Raw genomic sequence first — 23,158 nt, 5'->3', positions numbered from 1 at the left:
TCGACCGAGATATATTCATATTACACTAATTTTCTGTCTAAGCTAATGTATTAGGTAATTTTAGTGTCCACTTTTCACTTCTTCGGTAAATAAGTTCTCTTCAAGTACAGGTGCTAAAGAGTTCTCTTCTGGTGTGGATAGTATGACTTCTGCCAGGGAGTCTACAAAGACACTTGAATGTTCAAATTAGTTACTGACAACAAGATAATGAAATTGCAATAAATGGTACCATTAACCTACTCCATGAATAATGACTATTTATCATATTTGGATGGTTCTTTGGATGGTTCTGCTTGTTGGGTTTAGGCTTTACAGAATTATCTTATTTTAGGATTTTTCAATGTGTTTACTGATCCTTAATCCTTATGTGATTCGTCCTTTATGTATACGTGGATTCATATCACAAGAGTAATATATATGTCCTTATAGCTTCTTGGTGCATGTTGAAATATCCTCGGCCTTCCCGAAGGCTGAAGTGTACTAAGTATATGTATATATAGAGATGTCAAAAATATCCGTACTCACGGGTATCTGCAAATAAAATTCGTAATGGGTAGGAAACGGATATTAAAAATGGATACCCGCTATCTGCGGGTACGAGTATTTTTTATACCCGCATGTTAACGGGACGGGTATGGGTATCATAGTATCCGTACCCGTGGATACCCGTACCCGCTAAACTTTAATTCACAAAAATACCCTTATATATATATATATATATATATATATATATATATATATTAATTAGTAAACAACATTCTGACATAATCTTTTCTAAGTTGCACATCTTGTCTTATCTTCTATTTTCATTCTTCCAGCTTTAAGTATTGGTACGTTGTCTTCTTTCGAGTGCACTTCTTGACATTCTTCTCTTTCCCTTCTTTGAAATTTGACATATACATCAAACCCTATATAGACAGTAACGTTTATAGTATGCCTGTTGTCAAATGATGGAATCAAAATAAGAATATTTGGCACGTGTCAGTTGAGGTTTATTATTTGATTAATTTTCAGAAATCAATCGGAGAAGATGGGCTCGTTGATCAAAACACTAATTAAAGAATTTTCATTTGTTCAATGTCATTTTATATTTATTTTTATAATTATTTGGACTTGTATGGACTTGAGTTTGTTTGAACTTTATTTAAAATTTATAACAGTGGTGTATTTTATTTTATTTTATTTGAATTTATGATTAAACATTTATTTTAGAAATAATTTTGTAAATACTCGCGGATACCCATGGATACCCGCGGATATAAAAAAATAGACGGGTACCCGTATAACGGATACCTGACGGATATAAGTACAGGTACGAGACAAATATTTATCCAGCGAGTAGGGTACTACTCGTACCCTACCCGTCCCGTTGACATCCCTATATATATATACTCTTCCCTCATAGTCAAACCGTATTAGTTGAAAGTCAATAAAAAAAATAAAAAAATATTAATATATTATTAACATACTAGATTTTCTTTGGAACTGACTTTGGTTATAACAGTTATTTATTTTTCAGTTTTTCTCTTCTACAGGGTATTTATTTATGTACCTATTCGTAATAGACTTGATAAAAAATTTCTAATATGATTTTTATCACACATATTTGATTATTAAGAAATAATAGCACAACTTTATAACACAATAGTATTTCGTGAGTTCTTACCATTTAAAATACGGATAATGATACAATGCCCCGTTTTTTTGATCCCCAAAGTTATCCACCTACGTGGCAGTTAATATTTTAATATTTTTAAAGCAGACGGGAAATGGAGGCAGCGGTTTGGGAAAGTTAGCGTGAAGTGCACGCGCTTTGATTGGACAAACTTTTTAAAAAAACACATTGGGCATTCTATTTTCCCTCGTTTCTTCCCCTCAACTTTCTTCTTCCCGTCAACTTTCTTCTTCTCCTCAACTTTCTTCTTCGAGCAGAGACGCAGAAAGGCATTTCAATCGCAAGGCTTTGTCTTCCCAAAAAAGCTATCGTTCCATAAAGATTGGTGTTGTGGGTCACAGTGGAAGCGGATAGCGGAGGTGTGGAGAGTGGTTTGGGTTGTTGGAGGCGGCGGCTTCCGCGAAAAGTGGTGGGTACCGTTCGATTCATTGGTTGGGCGCTCTCTTGTTGGCGTATTTGTTGGTTGATTAAGGTCATTGACGGAACGAAGATTTCTCCGGTAGGTTATCATGGAAAACCCCTTTTCGAAGATTTAATGTGGTTTTTTTTTTACTTAGCATGTTGTGCCATTTTGCCATTAGAATTGATAACTACAGTGAAACCCCAAAATGTGCGTATAGGGTTCTTTTGGTTTATCTACTCGTCCATTGTTAATATTGATGGTTTTGTCAGGGTTGGGATGATCCATATGTCCCTCGCACACATAAGGTGTTCTGAAGTGGAAATACCCTATAATGCACTCTGTTCATTTCGTCTGTGAGGTTGTCCAAGTATTTGTTCCGAAGTTCAAAATTTAAATTAGTTGATTTGGTGTTATATTCTTTTGTAATATGACAATTTGTTGATGATGCCTTTGTTGGATTGTTGATTCCCGTCATATGAAGTAATTAGCCATATGAAGTAATTTCTCCAATTGGACATGTGAAGTTTATTTTTGATTCCCGTCATAACAGGTTGTTGTATTTGTGAAGTAATTTATGATTCCTTGATTTGTGAAGTGTATTTTTTGTTGAATTTGTTTTGTTGTGATTCCTTATTGTATTATTATTAAATTTTTATAGGTTGTTGATGAATCATGGCTGGAAAGAGTAGGAAAGATAAAGTTTTAGAACAGGAACGAGTAAGTGTTTTGGGTATGTTATTAAATTGTGAATCGGACAAGAAGCCATCTTTTGAAGTGTAGTGTGTGGACACTCCAATTCAACCTAATGGGTAACTTCTAACATTTTGTGTGTTCAATGAGTGTAATTTAGCACTGCTTAATGATGTCTGAATATTGTGTTGTATTTAATTTCGCAGTCATGACTGTGGGGTCCTAGTATTGAAATTCATAGAGATGTGGGATGGTGTTAGTCAATTTAATGGCAAAGCCCTGCCTGACTACACTACTGTAAGTTGACCGTTATAATATGTTTTATTATTTATTGTTTTTCTTTGAAGATTACAGTTGGTAACATTGTGTTGATGTTTTTAGGAGGAGCTGCAATTAATTAGGCAGAAATTCATTTGTGATTGGGTTTTAAATGAAGATAATGTCCTTCGCGATGAAGTTATTCAGCACTACGATCTGTTGTTGAAGAAATAGCTACTGTGAATGTAGAAATTATAATTCCATCACAAGATTTTTGAGACAATTTTACATAAGGATAGTTAGATTGAGGTAGACAAAGTCAATTATGTTGCCACAATTGTATATATTGTTTAATCATTTGTTGGAGTTAATATGTAGTTTGTACATTGACAGATACATTCATGATGACATGGTAATATAAACATCAATATACTTTAATTTGGGAAGGCAATTGTGCTATTTTCGATTGTATTAGTAAACTTCCAGTACAGCCTGTACAAAAACACAAATTATGTAATGATAGACTAGAAAAACAGTTGCAGTAGTTCCTGTACAAAAACTACAACGTAAAAAGGCACTTATGGAGTCAGAAAAGGACACTTAAATCTCCAACCAGAAAACTTTATTTTTAATTCAATCTTCAATTTGAAATACTTAAAGAAGTTTTATGGTGATGGTTGATGGTGATGGAGATATTTATATGGCCTTTGGATTGTGTCCAAAACACAAATTATGTAATGATAGACTAGAAAAACAGTTGCAGTAGTTCCTGTACAGAAACTACAACGTAAAAAGGCACATATGGAGTCAGGAAAGGACACTTAAATCTCTAACAAGAAAACTTTATTTTTAATTCAATGTTAAATTTCAAATACTTAAAGAAGTTTTATGGTGATGGTTGATGGTGATGGAGATATTTATATGGCCTTTGGATTGTGTCCAAAACACAAATTATGTAATGATAGACTAGAAAAACAGTTGCAGTACTTCCTGTACAAAAATTACAACGTAAAAAGGCACTTATGGAGTCACAAGAGGACACTTAAATCTCGAACCAGAAAACTTTATTTTTAATTCAATCTTCAATTTCAAATACTTATTGAAGTTTTTTGCTGATGATTGATGGTGATGGAATTATTTGGACGACCTTTGGATTATGTCCAAACCATATTTCACGTAATTATACAGTTTAAAAGCAGTTGGAGTACTGCGTGTACAAAACGTAAAACGTAAAAAGGCACTTATGGACTAACAAAAGGACACTTGATTATCGAACTCGAAAAGTTGGTTTTTAAAAAATGTTGATGAACAACAAACATATTGAATCCAATATAGGCAAATCCTGCACGAATTACACAATTCTGGTTTTGTTGCTCATTGCAAAAAACATCAAATGTCATTCACAAACAACAACCACAAAGCTGAGAATGTGTTTGTCAATGTCATCGGAGTTGAATGTGTAGTGTCATATCCACCAAAAAATGTGATATTCATTAAACTTACAACCTGCAAAAAAATAGATTTTGTTAAGTTGAGGAACAATTTGGGGAACAACTCATCAAAATGCCATTTCAATCATCGAACAAGAAAATACGATAATGGGGTTTCATTTCCAGAAAAACATCACAAAAATAGTGGTTTCATTTGGGGAAGAACATCATAAAAATAGGGGTTTGTAATCGGATAGTAAAACATACCAGAGCACCCTTTGATTTGCAGAACAAGAACACTTCAAAGTAGGGCTTCCAATTCGACGCACGAAGCTATGGCAGCAATCCGCACTCTTGCCGCACTCTTGCCGCACTCAAGCCGCATTCAAGCCGCACTCTCGCCACACTCAAGCCGCACTCTCGCCTTTAGTTTAAACCGCAAGTGAAAGTTCTGTTTTTCTAACTTTTCCTTTTTCCTCTCTTGCGCGTGTATCACAACCTCACAATTCACTCCAACTTCTCTCACGCGTTTCTGGTCCCATTTCCTTAAAAATTATTAAAATATTAAGTGCCACGTAGGCGGTTAACTTTGGGGGTCAAAAAAAGGGGACATTCTATCATTATCCTTAAAATACAAACAAACTTTCTTCGCAAACATATGATAATAATTAAGTTTGGAAATATACGGAAGGGACCATTAATCGACTATATTTAAAATAAAATAGACAAAATGATTTATTTTTACTTTTTAAGAAATCATAAGAACAATTCAGTTTGAGAAAAAAAAAATTTGCCTTGTTTAACATTTTTAGTTTGACTCATCATACTGGTAAAACGAAAAACACATCTTATAATGCTTATTTAAAAATAATTCGTTAGCCATTGTAAAAGAAAAGCAGTGATAGTTTTATATGTATACAATTATATTTACAACGAGTGTAAAAGCACATTTTATATCAATTATAAAAACCCTATCTATCTATATATTTATTAATTAAAATAAAAGAACTTTAAAATGTAATTTACAAAAATATTAAAAATGTTAAAATATTATAAAAACAATTATAATTTTATAAAACTAATGTTAAAGAGTTATATGATATATTAATTTAATTTTTGTGAATTTAATTATGATTCATAAATTTTTTAAGATGTTTTTGTAACTTGTATGTATAAAACACATATTATAATTAATATTTTTTTAATTATTGACAATGATATACATATTTTTAAAATAGAAAAATATTTTTTTACTTTTATAATTCAGGATCTTAAGCTTATACATTTATATATGAAATTTCTTTTTAACATGTGACATGTATTTAGTACATAAATTCATAATTTGTCGGAACTCCACTTGTTAAATATTATAACTATATTCTTTTGCATCGGAAAGTGGAAAACTTACTTATCAATAGGTCAATATAGTTTGCAATAATTTGAAAAAAAAATGAATTCTTCATATTTAAAAAAATGACAAATATTTATAATTAATATACTAAAAAGATAATTTAATATATTGTTTGAATCCTCCTTTACCACGTTAATAGTATTAGACTATATTTCGAAATGATTGTCTTCCAAAAGCATATTTACGAGGAAATAACATGTCACTTTTTTAATAAGCAAATAGGTTTAGGGTGAATGATATATATGTACACTCCATTTTTTTGTTCTACGCTTACTTAACACTAATAGAGTTATACTTTTATTTTAAAATATAAAATAATTTAAAAAGAATTAAACAAAAATAAAAAATTTATTTTGTTTATTAATTATTAAATAATTACAGGAAAGTTGAAAGGTAAACATATACAACTTTCCTTATAATGACAAAAAGTGCTCTGCATCAAAAATAATAGTCATGAGTAATGAAAATGAAAACCTATAGCAAAAATTCTCAAATGCTAAAATTAAAAGTCATACAATAGTGAAATGAATAGTCACAAGTCTTATGGCTAAAAAAGGTGATGTCCCTCTCTACATTTATCCAAAACTTCCATTCCCAATCACTTTCTTAATGGGAAAACTATTTAAAATTCCACCCACTATTATTCATTCCATTGTTGTTTGGCCTCCTTCTAAGATGTGAACCCTAGTGGAAGAGACTTATCAACAACACAACAATCAGGACATGACATCCATTATACAATAATACCAATAAGCAAACAAACATCATCATTGGCACCCACATATATTACATTCATCATTACCCCTTTCTAGCTACACTTGAAACCACTTCTTTATTTTCACAAATTTGTGTCATTTTACCCTCCTTAGATTCTTTTACATTTCATAAAGAAAATTGCCTTCACTTTTTTTCTTTTGTTTAGAAAAGGTGTAAGGACTGTATTTTAAAAAGGAAATTTAATTTGTTATATGTTAAATTTTAATTAAATTGCAATGTGCATGTGGGGTATGTGAATGAATTCATTTTAAAATTTAACTAAAGAATAGGAGTGAAAACAGTAAGTATTGAATAATGTAGAAAGCGTGAATAAACTGGTTTCGAGTTTTTGTTGGGTCTTAATGCTGGGCAGAGACAGGTTTTATACATGAAAAAAGGAAAAAGAAAAAAGGTTTTCCTCTTTGTATTATTAAAGGTTAGAACAATTGAGTATTAGAATAGAGAAGCATCTTTAATGAATTGTCTTGGTGTGAGTTGTGATGAAAGAAGATAATTTCTTGAAGGATGTGATATTAAGTTTGAATATCTTAGTAGACTATAGGATGATCATGGATTAAATATTTTTAAAATCGATTCTAAATTCAATAAAATAAATTGAATCTTATATTTACACCCATTTTAATTAGATTAACTTCATTTGTATTTTTTAGCTTAATTTAAATTAAATATATTTTGTCATTTTGAATAAATTTTGGGTCTGATGTAGTGACCTGATCTAACTAGGTTTGGTGAATTGGTTGAACACAAGTCTAATTTGATTTGGCTCAACTAAATTGAACTTGATATGAGTTTTCCTAACCATATCCTGCTTGGACTAACTTGATTGGGTCTAAGATGACTTGACTTGATTTAGACTCGAATTGACTAGGCTTTACATAGTTAAAGGTCAACTCAACTTGAATTAGTCCTAGTCGACTTATGCCAAACTTGGTTTGGTTGACTCACCTTGACCTCCACCAAGCTAATTAGCCTTAATCTCTAACGGTGTTTGACTGTCATTTCTAAATTATTTCTTTTAATTATAAGAACTTAAAATTAAAATAATTATCTCAATTTAAGAGTTTAAAAATATTTATTTTAATATATATTTATATATATATATATATATATATATATATAACTTAATTTTTTAAAAATTAATTTATGAAATAATACTTTTATTCTTTTATAAATCATAATTTAATTTGAAATTGAATTTCCAACCAGAAATACTTTTCTATTTTTATCCCATGTGACGTAACATTTTGCTAATCTATCTTACGTAATCCATAGTTATCTTTCTCTGTTTCGGCCCCAGCTATAAGGTTTTTGTGCAGTTTATCTTTATCTGTTTTGGCTGGTATGAAAAAAGTCTAACTAGCCCCACTACAAAGTTTTCCCACTCTCTCTCTTAGTCAAAATGGTTTGTCCGTCCCCATGTCAACCTCGGAGTCTCCAAAACCACAGACTCTTCGATTTGAAGAGTTGTAACTATCTCAAGTGGACCTATTTAGCCACACTTCACACATTTCTTCGAGTTTGAGGTATATTGGACATTTTATATTCATTAAAGAAAACAATTATAGTATTGTCGAGAACATCGAGAAATGAATCGAATCGAGAAAAGAAAAATATGTTAAATTAAATAAAATCGAGAGGAAGAGCCAAGTAAAAGGTATGGTTAAAATATCGAAAGAATCATAATTGAGATATAGCTGTCAAAATGGGTTGGAATCTGTGAGTCAATCCAGCTCATCACGAGTTCAGGTTGGATTTTTTTACAAATTTCAATACGGGTTGATTTTTTATCCGACTCACTTAGAACCCAGCTCACCCGGGTTGAACCTGTAGTAGGTCGAGCACCAACCCGCAAATAAAAGGTAAGTTGGGTTTTGAATTTTGATCATGTTAGGTTGTTTTTTTTAGCTAACACATAAATAATTTGTATTTTTGTGATTTTAGTTTGTATTTGGATTGTATTAAAGTTTATTTAGATTTTAATTAGAATTATAATTTAGTTTTGACTGAAAAATAAATAAAAAAATTATATTTTTTAATTAAGTGAGTCTGTGAGCCAACCCGTTTAACCCATCAACCCGCGGTGGGCCGTGTCGGGTTTAAGTATTTTTGGCTTGCTAATAAATGAGCTGGGTTAGGTTGACTCATTAAGTGATAAATCTGTGGTGGGTCGAGTCGGATTACCCATTTTGACAACTCTAAATTGAGATAAAAGACAAAGAAAAACTTGATTGAGGTAGAAAAATATTAAGAGAAGGGTAATTGAAACATAGGCCAAGATAAATCGAGAAAAGTTATAGAACGTGTTAATGAAATATTTGAGACTACATGGCTAATTTAAGGTAGTTGATTATTTCAATTTAAGTATTTTTTTTTATATTTTAGTTAAGTAATTGTCAAAAAATGAAAAAAAATGAATATATAGTTCAAATGTAAAAGGAATGACAAATTATGGTTACAATTTTAAATATTTTGTAAACGCTATAAACAAAAAGAAATGACAAATTTAGTATCAGTCGTAACAATTTTGATTACCACTTTCATTTATTTACTTTACAAATTCTTATTCCACCCTTAATAATTTAAATTCGTGCAAACTTTTTATCACCTTTCTCTTCTTCACCTATCATTCTTGGTTTTATCTTTTGTATGCATCCATCATCCCACTTGTTGACAAATAAATAAAAAAACACAAAATGTGATTTTTGAAAAGAAATGTACAAACTATTGCTTGAAATGAATATTACACGAGTATTCAACAATTGAAAGATCTTTGTGACGTTGATCCATGATATAAGTGAATTATTTATCAAAGTTATTCAAATAATGGATGCATAAAACACTCAAACACTTTAAAACATATTGACAAGCTTATAAGTTTGCTAACTTATAAGTGAGTCCACATCGAGTAGATTAGATTCATTGAATAACATTGTAAAAAACGTCGAATCAAATTCCTCGATAAACGAACATATAGATGAGAATAAATATAATTTTAGTCAGTAATAAGGATGATTACATTTAATTATTACTTTAATATAATATCAAAGTCTTCATAGTCTAACTTAATCGAGATTTGAATTTATCAAGTCTCTCTCAATTTTAATGTTGAATGTTTTTTAGAATGTGTTAGACATCTCACATTGACTAAAGATAATAGAATAATTTATAATATACAAGTGACCACAAACTCCACCTTAAGTCAATTTAGTAGGACTCAATTATGTTTAAATTTCATTCTCTTAATGTGATATTATAATCATTAAAAATATCAATTTATTATAGTTAAGCTTTTGACCTATGGTATCACCCTCTATCGGTTTTTCTTGATTCCTAGGATTGATATCCTCAGTGTGAAGGGTGTATTGGAAATCCCACTTTAACAAAAAATAATATTAATTTACAATATATAAATAAGAAAAAATCTCACCTTATTGAACCAATTTAATAATATTGAATTAGACATAAATTTTACTATTTTAATATAGTCTAAGATTTATCGTGTCATCTATTATTCAAGTCTCTTCTATTTCTACACTTGATTCAATTCATATAAATAAATTTTTTTTGATAAATTTATAAATTTTGTTTTCTAAGACTTCAAATATACTTAATGAAAGAAAATATGATTTTTTTATCAAAAAAATAATATTTTAAATAAAAATTATAAAATAAGTTATCTAAAATTAAAGAAAAATATTTATATAAAATATGGTTTTAGTTTTAAGAATTTTATATTTACGATATGTTATTTTTATTAGCAAGATATTTATTTAAGCAATTTTTATTTTAGATATTCAAAGACAGAAGGTTTTAAAAAAAATAAAACTTTTATATTATGATTTTATAATTAAGTAAATTTAAATAAATAAAATGTATAATAGTTAATCTATAATTAAATACTGTTATTCTTTTTATAAAATTCAATTATTTTCTTTTTTCATTATTGTAATGATAGATGTAATAAACAGTCAAAGATGATCATTTCGATCTCACTTTCATGTTTTATATTCAATGATGTATCGTTAGTGGGACATAAAGTTCTCGAAAATTATTTTTTAAGTATAATAATAATATTTAAATTCAAATTGAATGATAATATTTGATTTTATATAGTTAATATTAGTTTTGAAAATATTATTACTTTTTCAATAGAAACAAAAACATAAACAAGGTTTCTTAGCTAAAGTTTAACTTTTCTTTTTGTCCAAAAGCAAAAGTAGCACATGGGGGGTTTTCACACGGTCTTAGATTTGTCAAAAACAAAAATAAAAAACAACAATAGTTTAAGTTTAAGAACATGCAAGATTACTCCGCTGTTTTTTTTAATGACTATCAAAAGAAAAGTAATAATGGCTTGTCAGGAACAATAGTTAAATTAGTCCTTTGGCCTTTATTTATGATTTCTTTTATGAAAAAGAAAGTTTCTTTCGGTGACCCCATTTTATGTGATATTGTATTTCGAAAAACATTGTGTATTAAATATTATGATTCAACAAAAGGAATCCTTTTTAGAACTAAAATCATTTTTAAAAAATCTCAAAAGAAGGTACTTTTAAAAGTACTAAATAAAGTTATTAACAAATTTATTAAAGAATCATATTCATGTCATTGTTTTTATCATTTATAAGTATAAATTAATTATTTTATATTCGACAATTTTTTCTTTTTTCAAATTTAGATTAAGTATTATTATATAGGATAATGGTACTTTAATTATTTTTTTTACCCACTTTTAACTCATTATTTCAATCATCATTAGATTATCACATCATATGACTAAAAAAATTAAAAAAGATAATCTAATAATGATTAAAATAATAAATTAAAAATAAATAAAAAAATAGGTTAAAATATTATTTTCCAATTATTTTGACATCTCAATTAAAATAAGATCTCAAAACACCTCAAACATTCACTATATAATTTTTTTTTATAAAAGTAAAATAAAAGAACATAAGTATAAAGATGAAACCAAACTTATGTGAATAAACTAATTGGTACAAAAAACCTAAATCTCATTATTACCCAGAGAAGAAAAAATAACAAAAGGACAAATTTATATAAGCTGAAATAAGACCCATAAGCATACTAAGTCTACCTATTATATGAAATGTCTTGGTATATAAATTCCTTACAATGTTATCTAGACTACATAATATAAAAAAATAGAAAAAAAGATAAATTACATTTTATAGCGATTTTAAAAGTTAAGTTACAATTTAAAATTTAAAATATAAAAAAAGGTATAATGAACTTTGTTTTAACTAACATTTATATTGTCAATGATATAGAAAATTCAAAATTCAAAATAAATATACGATAACAAAGTTTAAATTTAAAATTTAAAATAAAAAAAACTAGTAAAAATTATAATATCAAAGTTTAAATTTAAAATTTAGCATAAAAATCTATAAACTTTTAATGAATTTTTAAATGTTTTTAAGCAACTTTTATATATTTGACATTTCAAAAAAGCTTAAATAATAATTTAAAAATAATTTTTATAACATATACATTCGTATATAATTATAAAATGAAAATTATAAATTTTTAAAATTTTTAAAGATATATAAATCATTAATAATTTCAATTTCAATAATTTTTTTTTAAATTAAAAATATATATTGCCAAATTTAAAATTTAAAATGTAAAGTAATAAAGTTTGAATTTTAAATTTTAAATTATAAAAATATGATAACAAGGTTTAAATTTAAAATTTAAAATCCAAAAAATGTGAGAAACGACATCAATAGAGGAGTTCACCGTATGTTTAACGTTTGTATTTTTGCAAAGTCTACTTTTTTATATTTTTTCTGTATGGTCTATATTTCATTCTATATTTTATAGTTTTCGATAATTTACTATTTATATTTTATTTGTATAATCTAACATTTATTTATTTAAAGAATATATTATTTAAATTTATATTCACATTATATCATTTCTAGTTTTATATCGTTTATTTTTTACATTTTTTGTATTATCTAATTTTTATATTTTAATATGGTCTACTCAACAATTTCTATATTATTCATTATGTTTATTATTAAAAAATCTACTATTATATTTCTTTACATCGTCTATTCAGTATTTTCTTTTATTTTATATTTAATTTCTTAATTTTAATTAACTTAATCTTAATATTTATAACAATATAAAAAGTGATATTCTTTTTTTTAAATACATTTTATTATTTCAATTTTATTTTTAATTAATATTTTAAAAATTAATTATTTTATAAATAATTTATTTTTAACCGTTATTCTAAATACTTTTTTCTCATTAACAATTATTTAAAAAAAAATATTTTCTATACATATTTTATTTTTCTTAATTTTAACAATTATATATTTTTTTATTAATTTTAACTCAAATTTATATAAAATTTAAAAATTGCGAACATGTGTTTTCACTAATATTATATAAAATAATTATATATAATATATTTTGTTAAAAATATATAAATAACTTAAATAAATTTTTATTATAAAATAATTATTTAATTCTATAAATAAAATATTTGTATTAAATATAGTCATACTTTCATAATTTCAAATTAATTTAAAATATGCTATACTTTTAAATTTTTAAAATCCTGTGCCCCGTACGGCAGACATGCCAGTCTGTCTGGACTATATAATATAAACATCTTGTACCTTCTATAACACTATTCACAACACTCTTTCATGGGTATGTGTATTCCACATACAAAACGTGCATTTTCTTTATCGAAAGTATAAGAAACACAAACTTTTCTTATGTATATTAATTATTAATTTTACTTTATACATTTAATTTATCATTCCGCACCAACATGATGCATTCATCCCTCTTATAGCATAGAATCACACACTCGTTGACGAAAAATGTACTTTTGAAAGAGGAGCACTGTGGTTAAATATAACTTCTATTTATATTATTTAATCACAAACAATTTTAAAATAACTAATAAAACTACTTTCATTTATCTTTACAATTACATATTCTTTTATGTAAACAAGTTCCTAGTATTTATAAACTTAGTATGTTTTTAATTGTTATAAATATTTAATTTTAAATTTCATCCTTAACATTTTTTTTCATATTATTATTTATATTCACTCATCAACACTTATAAAGATTATGATTCTAATACTTTGACAAATTTTAAAAATTTCTTCTTTTCAAATCACGTCAAAATTTTCTCTCATATTTTAATTTTAAAAATATATATCATATATTTTTTCTTAAAAAAAAAAAAGTTTTCTCTTTCATTTGGTGCTATCTATCTTTTCCCACTAACAAAATGTACATGTCATTAAAGTAAACATCACAATGGTTGGTAAAATAGTGGTGGGAATGTTTCACGAGTGAAATGAAGTGTGCCCAGTGTGTATTGGATTTTTGTTAAAGTAGCCATGACCCAATACTACTTCACTTTCCTCTACCATAAATACTCTTTGCTGGAACATACGCATTTCATCTCATAGGAGTCACAAACATGGTCTCTTTAAGGCTATGCCTTCTTTTCATTCTTCTCTGCATCACAATTATTGAACATGCACATTCCAACAATGATAGGAAGGCAAATATCCTCTTATATCTTTGTTTTAGTATCTATCTACCTTGTTTAGACGATAATGGTGCATGAATTTCAACTCCTTTAATATGATATATATCTTTTTTCTCCGCACAGACTTACATTGTCTACATGGGTGATCACCCTAAGGGCGTGGACCTCACTTCCGTACCTTCTCTTCATTCCACCATGGCTCAAAAAGTCCTTGGCAGGTTCAACATTATGTCTATTTTCTAATCCATGTTTGATGATCATATTCTCGTTCATGACAACTCCTGCTCCAATAATAACTTCCAACATTAACATGGAATTTCTGTCGGAACCTTAGTTCGCAGGTTCTGAAAATAGCACAGTTTAATTATCTTTGCTACTGAACAAAGTAACTTCACTGCAATAAATAGAGTTAGATTGATTTTGTTGGTAATAAACGGAAAGATTAATAATTAACTATTCTCAAACATGTTTGCTTCCAGCGATTTCAAACCCGAAGCTGTAATCCACAGCTACAAGAACTTTAATGCGTTCGTGATGAAGTTAACAGAAGAGGAGGCTAAGAGAATGGCAGGTGATATATAATCTCCTTTCTACCCCTCTAAAATTCATGATTAATATGTTCATGGAAGATAAATCACAGAATACTGTTACTTTGGAATTGCAACAGAAATGGAGAACGTTGTCTCTGTTTTCCCAAACGGCAAGAATCGTCTTCACACAACAAGGTCGTGGAACTTCTTAAATTTTCCCCAGAATGTTAACAGAGAAACCTCGGAGAGTGACATAATTGTGGGAGTCATAGACAGTGGTATTTGGCCCGAGTCTGAAAGCTTCAGTGACAAAGGGTTTGGTCCTCCACCAGCCAAATGGAAAGGCTCATGTCATAACTTTACCTGCAACAAGTAAAAAGACTCATTTTTTACTATTTTTTCTCCACTTTCACTACAATCTCATATTCCGACTTGAATATTCCGGCGTAGAGTAATTAGATATGTTTACTTGGTAAAAGGTAGATTCTTTATTAAAGAGAGTCAATACTTTTATGCAGCAAAATAATTGGCGCAAAGTACTTCAATCTGGAGAACGAGTTTGCAAAAGATGATATAATATCTCCAAGAGATGCAGAAGGTCATGGATCGCATTGTTCATCCACAGTTGCCGGAAACTCGGTTAACTCAGTGAGTGTATTTGGGTTAGCCTCGGGAACTGCCCGTGGGGGAGTGCCATCTGCCCGAATCGCCATGTACAAAGTATGTTGGAAGACAGGGAGTTGTGGCGATGCTGACACGCTTGCAGCATTTGATGAAGCTATTAGTGATGGAGTAGACGTTATTTCTATTTCAACAGGACTCGGAGGAATAGTCCACATTCCGTATTTCCAAGATTCAAATAACATAGGAAGTTTTCATGCAATGAAAAAAGGGATACTAACCTCAAATTCTGCCAATAATTTGGGTCCTGGTCTTTACTCGATGACAAATTATCCACCTTGGTTACTCTCTGTGGCTGCTAGCGCTTTCGACAGAAAGATTATCACCAAGGTGAAGTTGGGCACTGGCGCGGTTTATGAGGTATCATTTCTGTATTTAAATTGATCTTAACTCGAAATATTCAAATAAATGCTTCAGTTTTATTGATGAGTGAGTATTTTTATATATGTTCAGGGGGTTTCGATCAACACATTTGATCTTAAGGGAAAAGCGTATCCACTTGTGTATGGTGGGGATGTACCTAACGTTGCTGGTGGACATAACAGCTCGACATCCAGGTATAATCAACAGATGAATTCTAAGTTTTTTAAGGAAAATGGAAAAAATTGGATTTTTATTCGATACGTTGGTTGTTGGTCAGGTTTTGCGAAAAGGACTCTTTGGATAAACATTCAGTAAAGGGAAAGATTGTTCTGTGTGAAAGCATTCAGAGTTCTGAAGATGTAGGGTTTTTATCTGGGGCAGCTGGTGTTATATTTGGAAATAATTACCCTAAAGATTTGCCTGGAGCATATGCATTGCCTGCTTTGGAGATTACTCAGTGGGATCAAAGACTCATACATTCTTATTTGAAGTCAAACAGGTATTATTCTACATATGTTTTATTTTATTTTTCTTTTGGAAAATAAATTTAAGCCTACTCCAAGAGTTTCTCCGATGGAGTAAGATAAAGTAGTCTTACCGACACACATAAACTCAACCCTTTATGTTTTTGAGATAATGCATTGTGACCATAAATATATTTGTCACTAATTAACCTCATGCCACAGCCATATACTTTTCTATGCTAACAATGATTGTATCCACTTTTGTCTTCCCTGTATTATTATCATCTCAACTATATATTTCTCACTAACATGTCACACACAACACATACACTTTTCTCTCCTAAAATTATTAGAAATCCCACATGGATTAAATACAAGAACAACTTAAAATATATAAATGGATGTCAACTTTACTTTACAAATTAATTTTATAAAATTGAATTAAATTTAAAATTTATTTCTTAACATCGTATCAAAGTTATTATTAGAATCTATTATAATAAAATTTGTTATTTGTTAGACATATTATTTCATCTGCTATCAAACCATATATTAATTTTATACTTAAAATGTATATATCTAGATGTGAGGAATCTATAGACTTTTGTGTACATACTTTTATTGTTTTCAAAAAGTGAATGATAAATATAATACTAAATAGAAAATTATCATATTATCAAATATTTTAGTTGAAATTTTACTTTTAAATTGGGTTTTCACTACATCCAAAGTTTTGGATAATCCAACAAAAAGAGTTCATAGGTTATCCACTCGAGATGCTTTAGTTGTTAAAGATGTAAAATATGAAACCTAATGATACATTATTCTTTCTCTTTTTTTGGTGGAATCTTCCTTGACAATTCCCATTTCTCTCAGTTAATCCTTCCTAACTTTTTTCTTTCAAGAAAAAAGGTTCAACCTGACTTTTTGTAATGTGTTTGGAGATTAACAGACAAGTTTCTGAAACTCAGTTAATCCTCCCTATAAAGGTTTTTGAACTCAAAAAAAATAAAAAACATACATAAAAAGCAAGACAAGTTTCTTTCTCTCATTGATTAGATAAAAAAAATGCAGATATATACTTTAATTGAAGGAAATGCAACAGCACTGATTCAAAATAATTTTTAAAATTTACTGAATTAAAACCTTTTCTCATTTATTGTTCTACCAATTACTAGAAATGCAACAGCAACAATATTTAAGAGTGAAGAAGTAAACGATGGACTAATTCCTTTCATAGCTTCATTCTCCTCAAGAGGTCCAAATCCAATCACACCAAATACTCTAAAGGTATAACCTTACATATTGTATGCTATATATATACTATCAATCTAACATATTTTCCAATATCATTTTCTCATTGGAACTAATAACTGATATTGTAGCCTGACATTGCTGCTCCTGGAGTTGAAGTTATAGCTGCATGGTCTCCAATTGACCCTATTTCAGATGTTAAAGGTGACAAAAGAAAAGTACAATATAATGTAATCTCAGGCACTTCAATGGCTTGCCCACATGCCACTGCAGCAGCTGCATATGTCAAATCATTTCACCCCAATTGGTCTCCTGCCATGATCAAGTCTGCATTGATGACCACCGGTAATCACTTTGCTACTATAAATATCACATAATTCTGTATCAAAATGATGTAAAATCGGTTAGAATTGATTTTCTAAGAATCAATATGTGTTTGATTTTCAAAATCCATTATAAGGTTAAAAATTCACGTCGAAAGAGAAACAACTCATTGTTACTTCTGCGTTTGATAATTGATTCAGTTGCTAAATCAATTCTCTAACGCCGAACCAAACATACGTGTGATATGTAATGAATTATACAAAGAGTATGATTTTCTTTAGTTAGTGAAATTGACCAACTCTTTTGCACACTATTGACAGCTACACCAATGAGTCGTACTCTTAACCCTGAAGCAGAATTTGCATACGGAGCTGGGCTTATTAATCCTGCTAAGGCCGCAAATCCTGGTTTAGTGTATGATATTAATGAAGCAGATTATGTTAAGTTCTTGTGTGGAGAAGGGTTCACAGATAAACAGCTTCGAGTCCTAACTGAAGATCACAGTAGTTGCAAAGGACAAGCAAGCAAGAAAGCTGTGTATGAATTAAACCTTCCATCATTTTCTCTCTTTGTAAATGGCTCAGATTTTAGTAGTGCTTATCGAAGAACCGTTACAAACGTGGGATCCAAAACATCTACGTACAAAGCCAGAGTAATTGCTCCATCTTTGTTAAATATTCAAGTGAAACCCAGGACTCTTTCCTTCACATCTATTGGCCAGAAAAAGTCATTTTATGTGATAATTCAAGGGAGAATTAATGTGGCAATACTCTCTGCTTCTCTGATTTGGGATGATGGAAATCATCAAGTTAGAAGCCCAATTGTAGTGTATGGGATCGTAGGTTGATCGATTCTAAGTGCGTGAAATAAGATGGAATCATTTGAAATAAAAGTTTAATGATGTTAAATTTGGTTAATTCTAAGTTCATGAAGAAAAATCAATGCAAATAAGCACATTATTAAATTTGGTTATTGCGTTGAAACAAGTTTTTTTTTTTTTTAAAAAAGACATTGGTGTTATTTTGTTTTTTAAATTATCAATAAGAATAAATTTGAAGAAAGTTACAAGAATAACCAAAGAATAAGTGAAAACACTAAAAAAATCGTGTTTGGAAACACGATGAAAAAAATCGCGTTTTAGAAAACACGATTTTTATATCAACCTATATCTTACGTTGAAATCGTATTTTGAAGCATGCTTGTCTATGTTTTTTGTATATTAAAGTTCAATTAAACGTGTGTTAATTTCATAAAGGCAAAAATGAACACAAAACGGGGGTTCTAATTTTCTCTATGTTCTTTTATGTGGTAAAAGACAAGAGCATTAGAATTCAACTCTCAAAAAAATAATAAATGCATTACAAAGAACGTATAAGGATGCAATATATATATATATATATATATATATATATATATATATATATATATATATATATATATATATATATATATATATATAATATTAATGTTTTGTAATTATATTGATAAAATGAAAAATGAAACATTATCTATAAATATTTATAAATAAAAGAATAAATACATTTAATAACTTAAAATTGGTAATGTATTCAATTATTTCTGTAGAAAATTACTGGTTGTTTTTTTCGTGCAAAATGTATCCCGTGAACTATAGTAGTCGATAAAATATATAAGATGTAGAATAATAATATTTTGACTACTAAATTTTGACAATTTCTCTTATAACATGAGGTGTCATCTTGTAAGTGGTTTTGAAATATTGAGAATGAGAAAAAGGTGAAATGAAAAACCACTTAGATGATGACACCTAAAATTGTAAGAGAAAGTTATCAAAATTTAGTAGTCAAAAAATCATTAAACATATATTTAGCATATTTCACGAGACAATTGATGTCACATACAATATCATATGCTTCATAATACATTGGTGTAGTTATTTAAGTAAAGGGATGACAAATAAATATGCTATCGTGAATATTGACTAAACTTGCTTTTGTTTTGTTTTTTAGAAAATTTTTCTATTAATTGAGTATGGATATGTATATCGAATAATATTCGAAATTTTTAATTAGGTATAGAAAGAGGATGTACATATCCATTTTAATTTATCCTAACATTCATTCTTTTTTTTTAATTATTAAAATATTATTTAAATAATTAAAATATTCATAATCTATTAAATCGTCTTATGTGTATTAAAAATTAATAAACAATAAATAAAAATATTAAAAAAGTAAAAGAGCTAGTGTGTGTTACTCTTAATCTTTAGTTTTGTAGTACTTTTACTCTTTTTAATATTCTTATTTATTGTTTATTAATTTTTACAGGATAATATTTAATCTCGATTTAACTATTCAATAATATAAATTATTTATTTAATATTTAATATAAATATTTGATATTAAAAAAAATATAATACATTGTTTTGATAATTTTATTTTTTATTTTTTTAATTATTTTATAAAATTTAATTAATTAAGGCTTAAATACACATTTGGTCCCTATTTTTGTCAAAATTATTCAATTTGGTTCCTATTTTCGTTATTTGTTCAATTTGATCCTCATTTTGGTAAAATCGCATTCAATCGAGTCCTTTTGGCAAATAGAGTTAAAATTCTTAACGACACAGTGTAACTGTTTGGGTTGGGTTACGTGTCAATCTTTTGGCAGTGACGTTGACACAGTGAAATTTTATGCCCGTTGTAAGGTTAAAAGCTAGTGAAATTGATTTGAGGAAAGAATTTAGGGTTTGAGAGGTTTGAAGCAAAACTGTGGCCAATCCAGTTGGGGAAGAATCTTGACGCTTCGATCTCGAATGCCGACCTCCAAGCGCAATCTCGAAGCGCAATGTCGAAGCTTCACTTGCAAATCACTCTCCCACCACGTTTTCACGAATCCTAACTGATGTTATCTTTAATGATGCACCCAAAAACCCTAGTTTTCCCCTTTCTCACGAACCCTAATTTTTCCCCATCTCTCGACCTCTTGAATGCTCTCGACCTCTCTAATGCACAATTTTAATTCTTCAATTGATTGCTCAATTTCAGTTCTCGCTTCTCGTTGCCGTAAACCCTCAACTGATTGCTCTCGTCGTTTTAATTATTTTTTTCACTTTATTATGTTTTAACATTTTACTTTATTCAACCTTTTTTTCCCAATTTTTTTTAATGAAACACTGTGGCAACGTGTGCCATCACGTATTCAAACAATTGACACGTAACCCAAACAGTTACATTGTATCACTGTGCCGTTAAGAATTTTAACTCTGTTTGTCAAAAGGACTCGATGGAATGCGATTTTACCAAAATAAGGACTAAATTGAACAAATAACGAAAATATGAACCAAATTGAATAATTTTGACAAAAATAGGGACCAAATATGTATTTAAACCATTAATTAATATTGAAATATAAAAAACTGAATACGACGATAGATACTTTCATGATCACCGAAACAATATTTTGATACTACCTTATTGATACAACAACTGCAATGGAATACGTTTTATTTTCCATCACGGAATGTACATCTCATATTGATGCAAGTTATTCCCATCCATATATATATATATATATATATATATATATATATATATATATATATATATATATATATATATATATATAATATTCAAATTTATTCGGTGATAATGTCAATTCCTGCAATTGCACGTTTATTGATCTCGATCTTGAAGGAGTGTTACACCCTGAACATAATTAACAAAAGATAAAGAAACAAAGTTATTTAGTAGTATGCATAAATAAACAAGATTAACACAAGGAGATGCAAATCACTTAAGATGTAATCAATTACCTGTTGTATTCAATTTGAATTTTTCCAGCATTGAGGTCAGCGATTGCAGAGAAAGCTTCTTGAGAGAGATCAATGGTGGCTTGGCAACCTGGGGAAGGACAACGATCAACAATCTTCACAGTAACACTGCCACCCTTACATGGCTGAGGCACACCTTGGTTGGTGGCACCTGTGCACGAGATCTTATACATTTGGCCACATGCAGCCCCGTTCGCATACATTGCGTCGCTTGCAGCAGCTATCATCGTTCCCTCGTCTTGATTGCCGTAGCATGCAGAAGCTGCAAAGTGAGGAGTTCTAAGATTCATCTAATGGTAAGAGTTGGAAGGGAAGTTGAGAGAGGTTCTGAATTCAATTCTTATTAACAATTGAGTGATCTTGATCTGAATGTTGCGGATGACATCAATTGTTACGTGACAGAAATCAAGTGGCCAGATGTTAGGAATTCAAGTGTGAGTCTGAGTCTCACATTGATTAAAAATGAGAAAGTAGAGTACTATATAAGAATAAAGATCCATAAATTTATTGTTTTAAGATTTTGGGTTAAGAGTGGTACAAATGTTTTATGTAGTTGGACTCAGATCTCATTAGTATTTGTTCTTTTTAGTGATACTTCTCCTTAAAAACCTAACACTATACAGAATCACAATCTCTTAATGACCATCCATATGAAAAAAATAATGCTGCAAAGTGAAGTTTCAAGAGTAATTTTTTTTTTCTTGATACTTATACAGAAGTTCATGGTTAAGATGCATTTTATACTGCAAAGTGAAGTTTCAAGAGTAATTTTTTTTTTTCTTGATACTTATACAGAAGTTCATGGTTAAGATGCATTTTATATGACAGAATGAATGAATTATGCAGAATGCATAACGAATAGTGGCTGCTACTTACGTTTGTAAACTTTGTAGTTAGTTGCAGTTCCAGAGATAGCAGATGTAATTGAGATAAGGCTTAAGAAGACAAATCCCATCACAAACACTGCACTCATTTTGTTCGTCATGTTACAGAATTGATTGTGGTACTTGGTAATGTGAACTTCAATCTTTTCCCAAGTAGTCCGAGAATGTGTTCTGTTCTGCATCAAATGGGTGATATCGGTACCCTTTTATAGCAGTTTCTTGACACTTCATAAAGAGAAATAGTGTTTTTTTGTGTTTACTTTTCATAATTTTAATTTTGCTCCTTATAGTATTATTATTTGTTAAAGTTTAAAAGATTTAATAATTATATTTACATATTTTTATAAAAGTGTTTATTTTTTTATGTTTTTTTATTCATCAACGGTTATTTTCTTATCTTGTCTGTATTTATTTTACTTGATTTTTAATAAATATAAATTTATTTTGTATATTAATTTAATAACATCATCACTTACTAACCATGATATATATATATATATATATATATATATATATATATATATATATATATATATATATATATATATATATATATATATATATATATATATATATATATATATATATACTTCAATTTGGATCACGTAACCATATTCGACATGTATCCGTATCCGATATTTTAAGATACTT

At 28.8% G+C, this 23,158-nt stretch overlaps 2 protein-coding genes across 2 annotated transcripts; one reads left to right on the top strand and one right to left on the bottom strand.

The window, feature by feature from the left end:
- The first annotated feature begins 13,977 nt into the window (after positions 1-13,977).
- On the top strand, positions 13,978-18,729 carry LOC114195506 (cucumisin-like). The gene is made up of 10 exons (XM_028086000.1): positions 13,978-14,208; positions 14,320-14,414; positions 14,676-14,767; positions 14,864-15,098; positions 15,245-15,767; positions 15,861-15,964; positions 16,048-16,269; positions 17,413-17,524; positions 17,620-17,833; positions 18,133-18,729. The coding sequence occupies exons 1-10, from the start codon at positions 14,125-14,127 to the stop codon at positions 18,657-18,659; spliced, it is 2,208 nt and encodes a 735-aa protein (XP_027941801.1). The 5' UTR covers positions 13,978-14,124; the 3' UTR covers positions 18,660-18,729.
- Positions 18,730-21,430: 2,701 nt separating this feature from the next.
- LOC114193068 (EG45-like domain containing protein) lies at positions 21,431-22,674 on the bottom strand. The gene is made up of 3 exons (XM_028082768.1): positions 22,500-22,674; positions 21,606-21,885; positions 21,431-21,498 (listed from the first exon to the last, which is right to left on the bottom strand). Exons 1-3 carry the CDS (start codon positions 22,606-22,608, stop codon positions 21,492-21,494), a joined length of 396 nt encoding a protein of 131 aa, XP_027938569.1. The 5' UTR covers positions 22,609-22,674; the 3' UTR covers positions 21,431-21,491.
- Between the last annotated feature and the right edge of the window lie 484 nt (positions 22,675-23,158).

The sequence above is a fragment of the Vigna unguiculata genome, chromosome 8 (genome assembly GCF_004118075.2).
Source record: "Vigna unguiculata cultivar IT97K-499-35 chromosome 8, ASM411807v1, whole genome shotgun sequence".
NCBI classification, from domain to species: domain Eukaryota; kingdom Viridiplantae; phylum Streptophyta; class Magnoliopsida; order Fabales; family Fabaceae; genus Vigna; species Vigna unguiculata.
This window is presented reverse-complemented; position numbering and strand designations above follow the sequence as displayed.

What these genes read in the sequence shown, in the direction of transcription:
- LOC114195506 (XM_028086000.1), top strand. Translation starts at nt 14,125, where the DNA reads ATGGTCTCTTTAAGGCTATGCCTTCTTTTCATTCTTCTCTGCATCACA. An exon ending in ATTCCAACAATGATAGGAAG is followed by an intron (nt 14,209 to 14,319) that starts GCAAATATCCTC and finishes TTCTCCGCACAG; the next exon opens with ACTTACATTGTCTACATGGG. An exon ending in TCTTATTTGAAGTCAAACAG is followed by an intron (nt 16,270 to 17,412) that starts GTATTATTCTAC and finishes ACCAATTACTAG; the next exon opens with AAATGCAACAGCAACAATAT.
- LOC114193068 (XM_028082768.1), bottom strand. Translation starts at nt 22,608, where the DNA reads ATGACGAACAAAATGAGTGCAGTGTTTGTGATGGGATTTGTCTTCTTA. An exon ending in TAACTACAAAGTTTACAAAC is followed by an intron (nt 21,886 to 22,499) that starts GTAAGTAGCAGC and finishes CTCACTTTGCAG; the next exon opens with CTTCTGCATGCTACGGCAAT.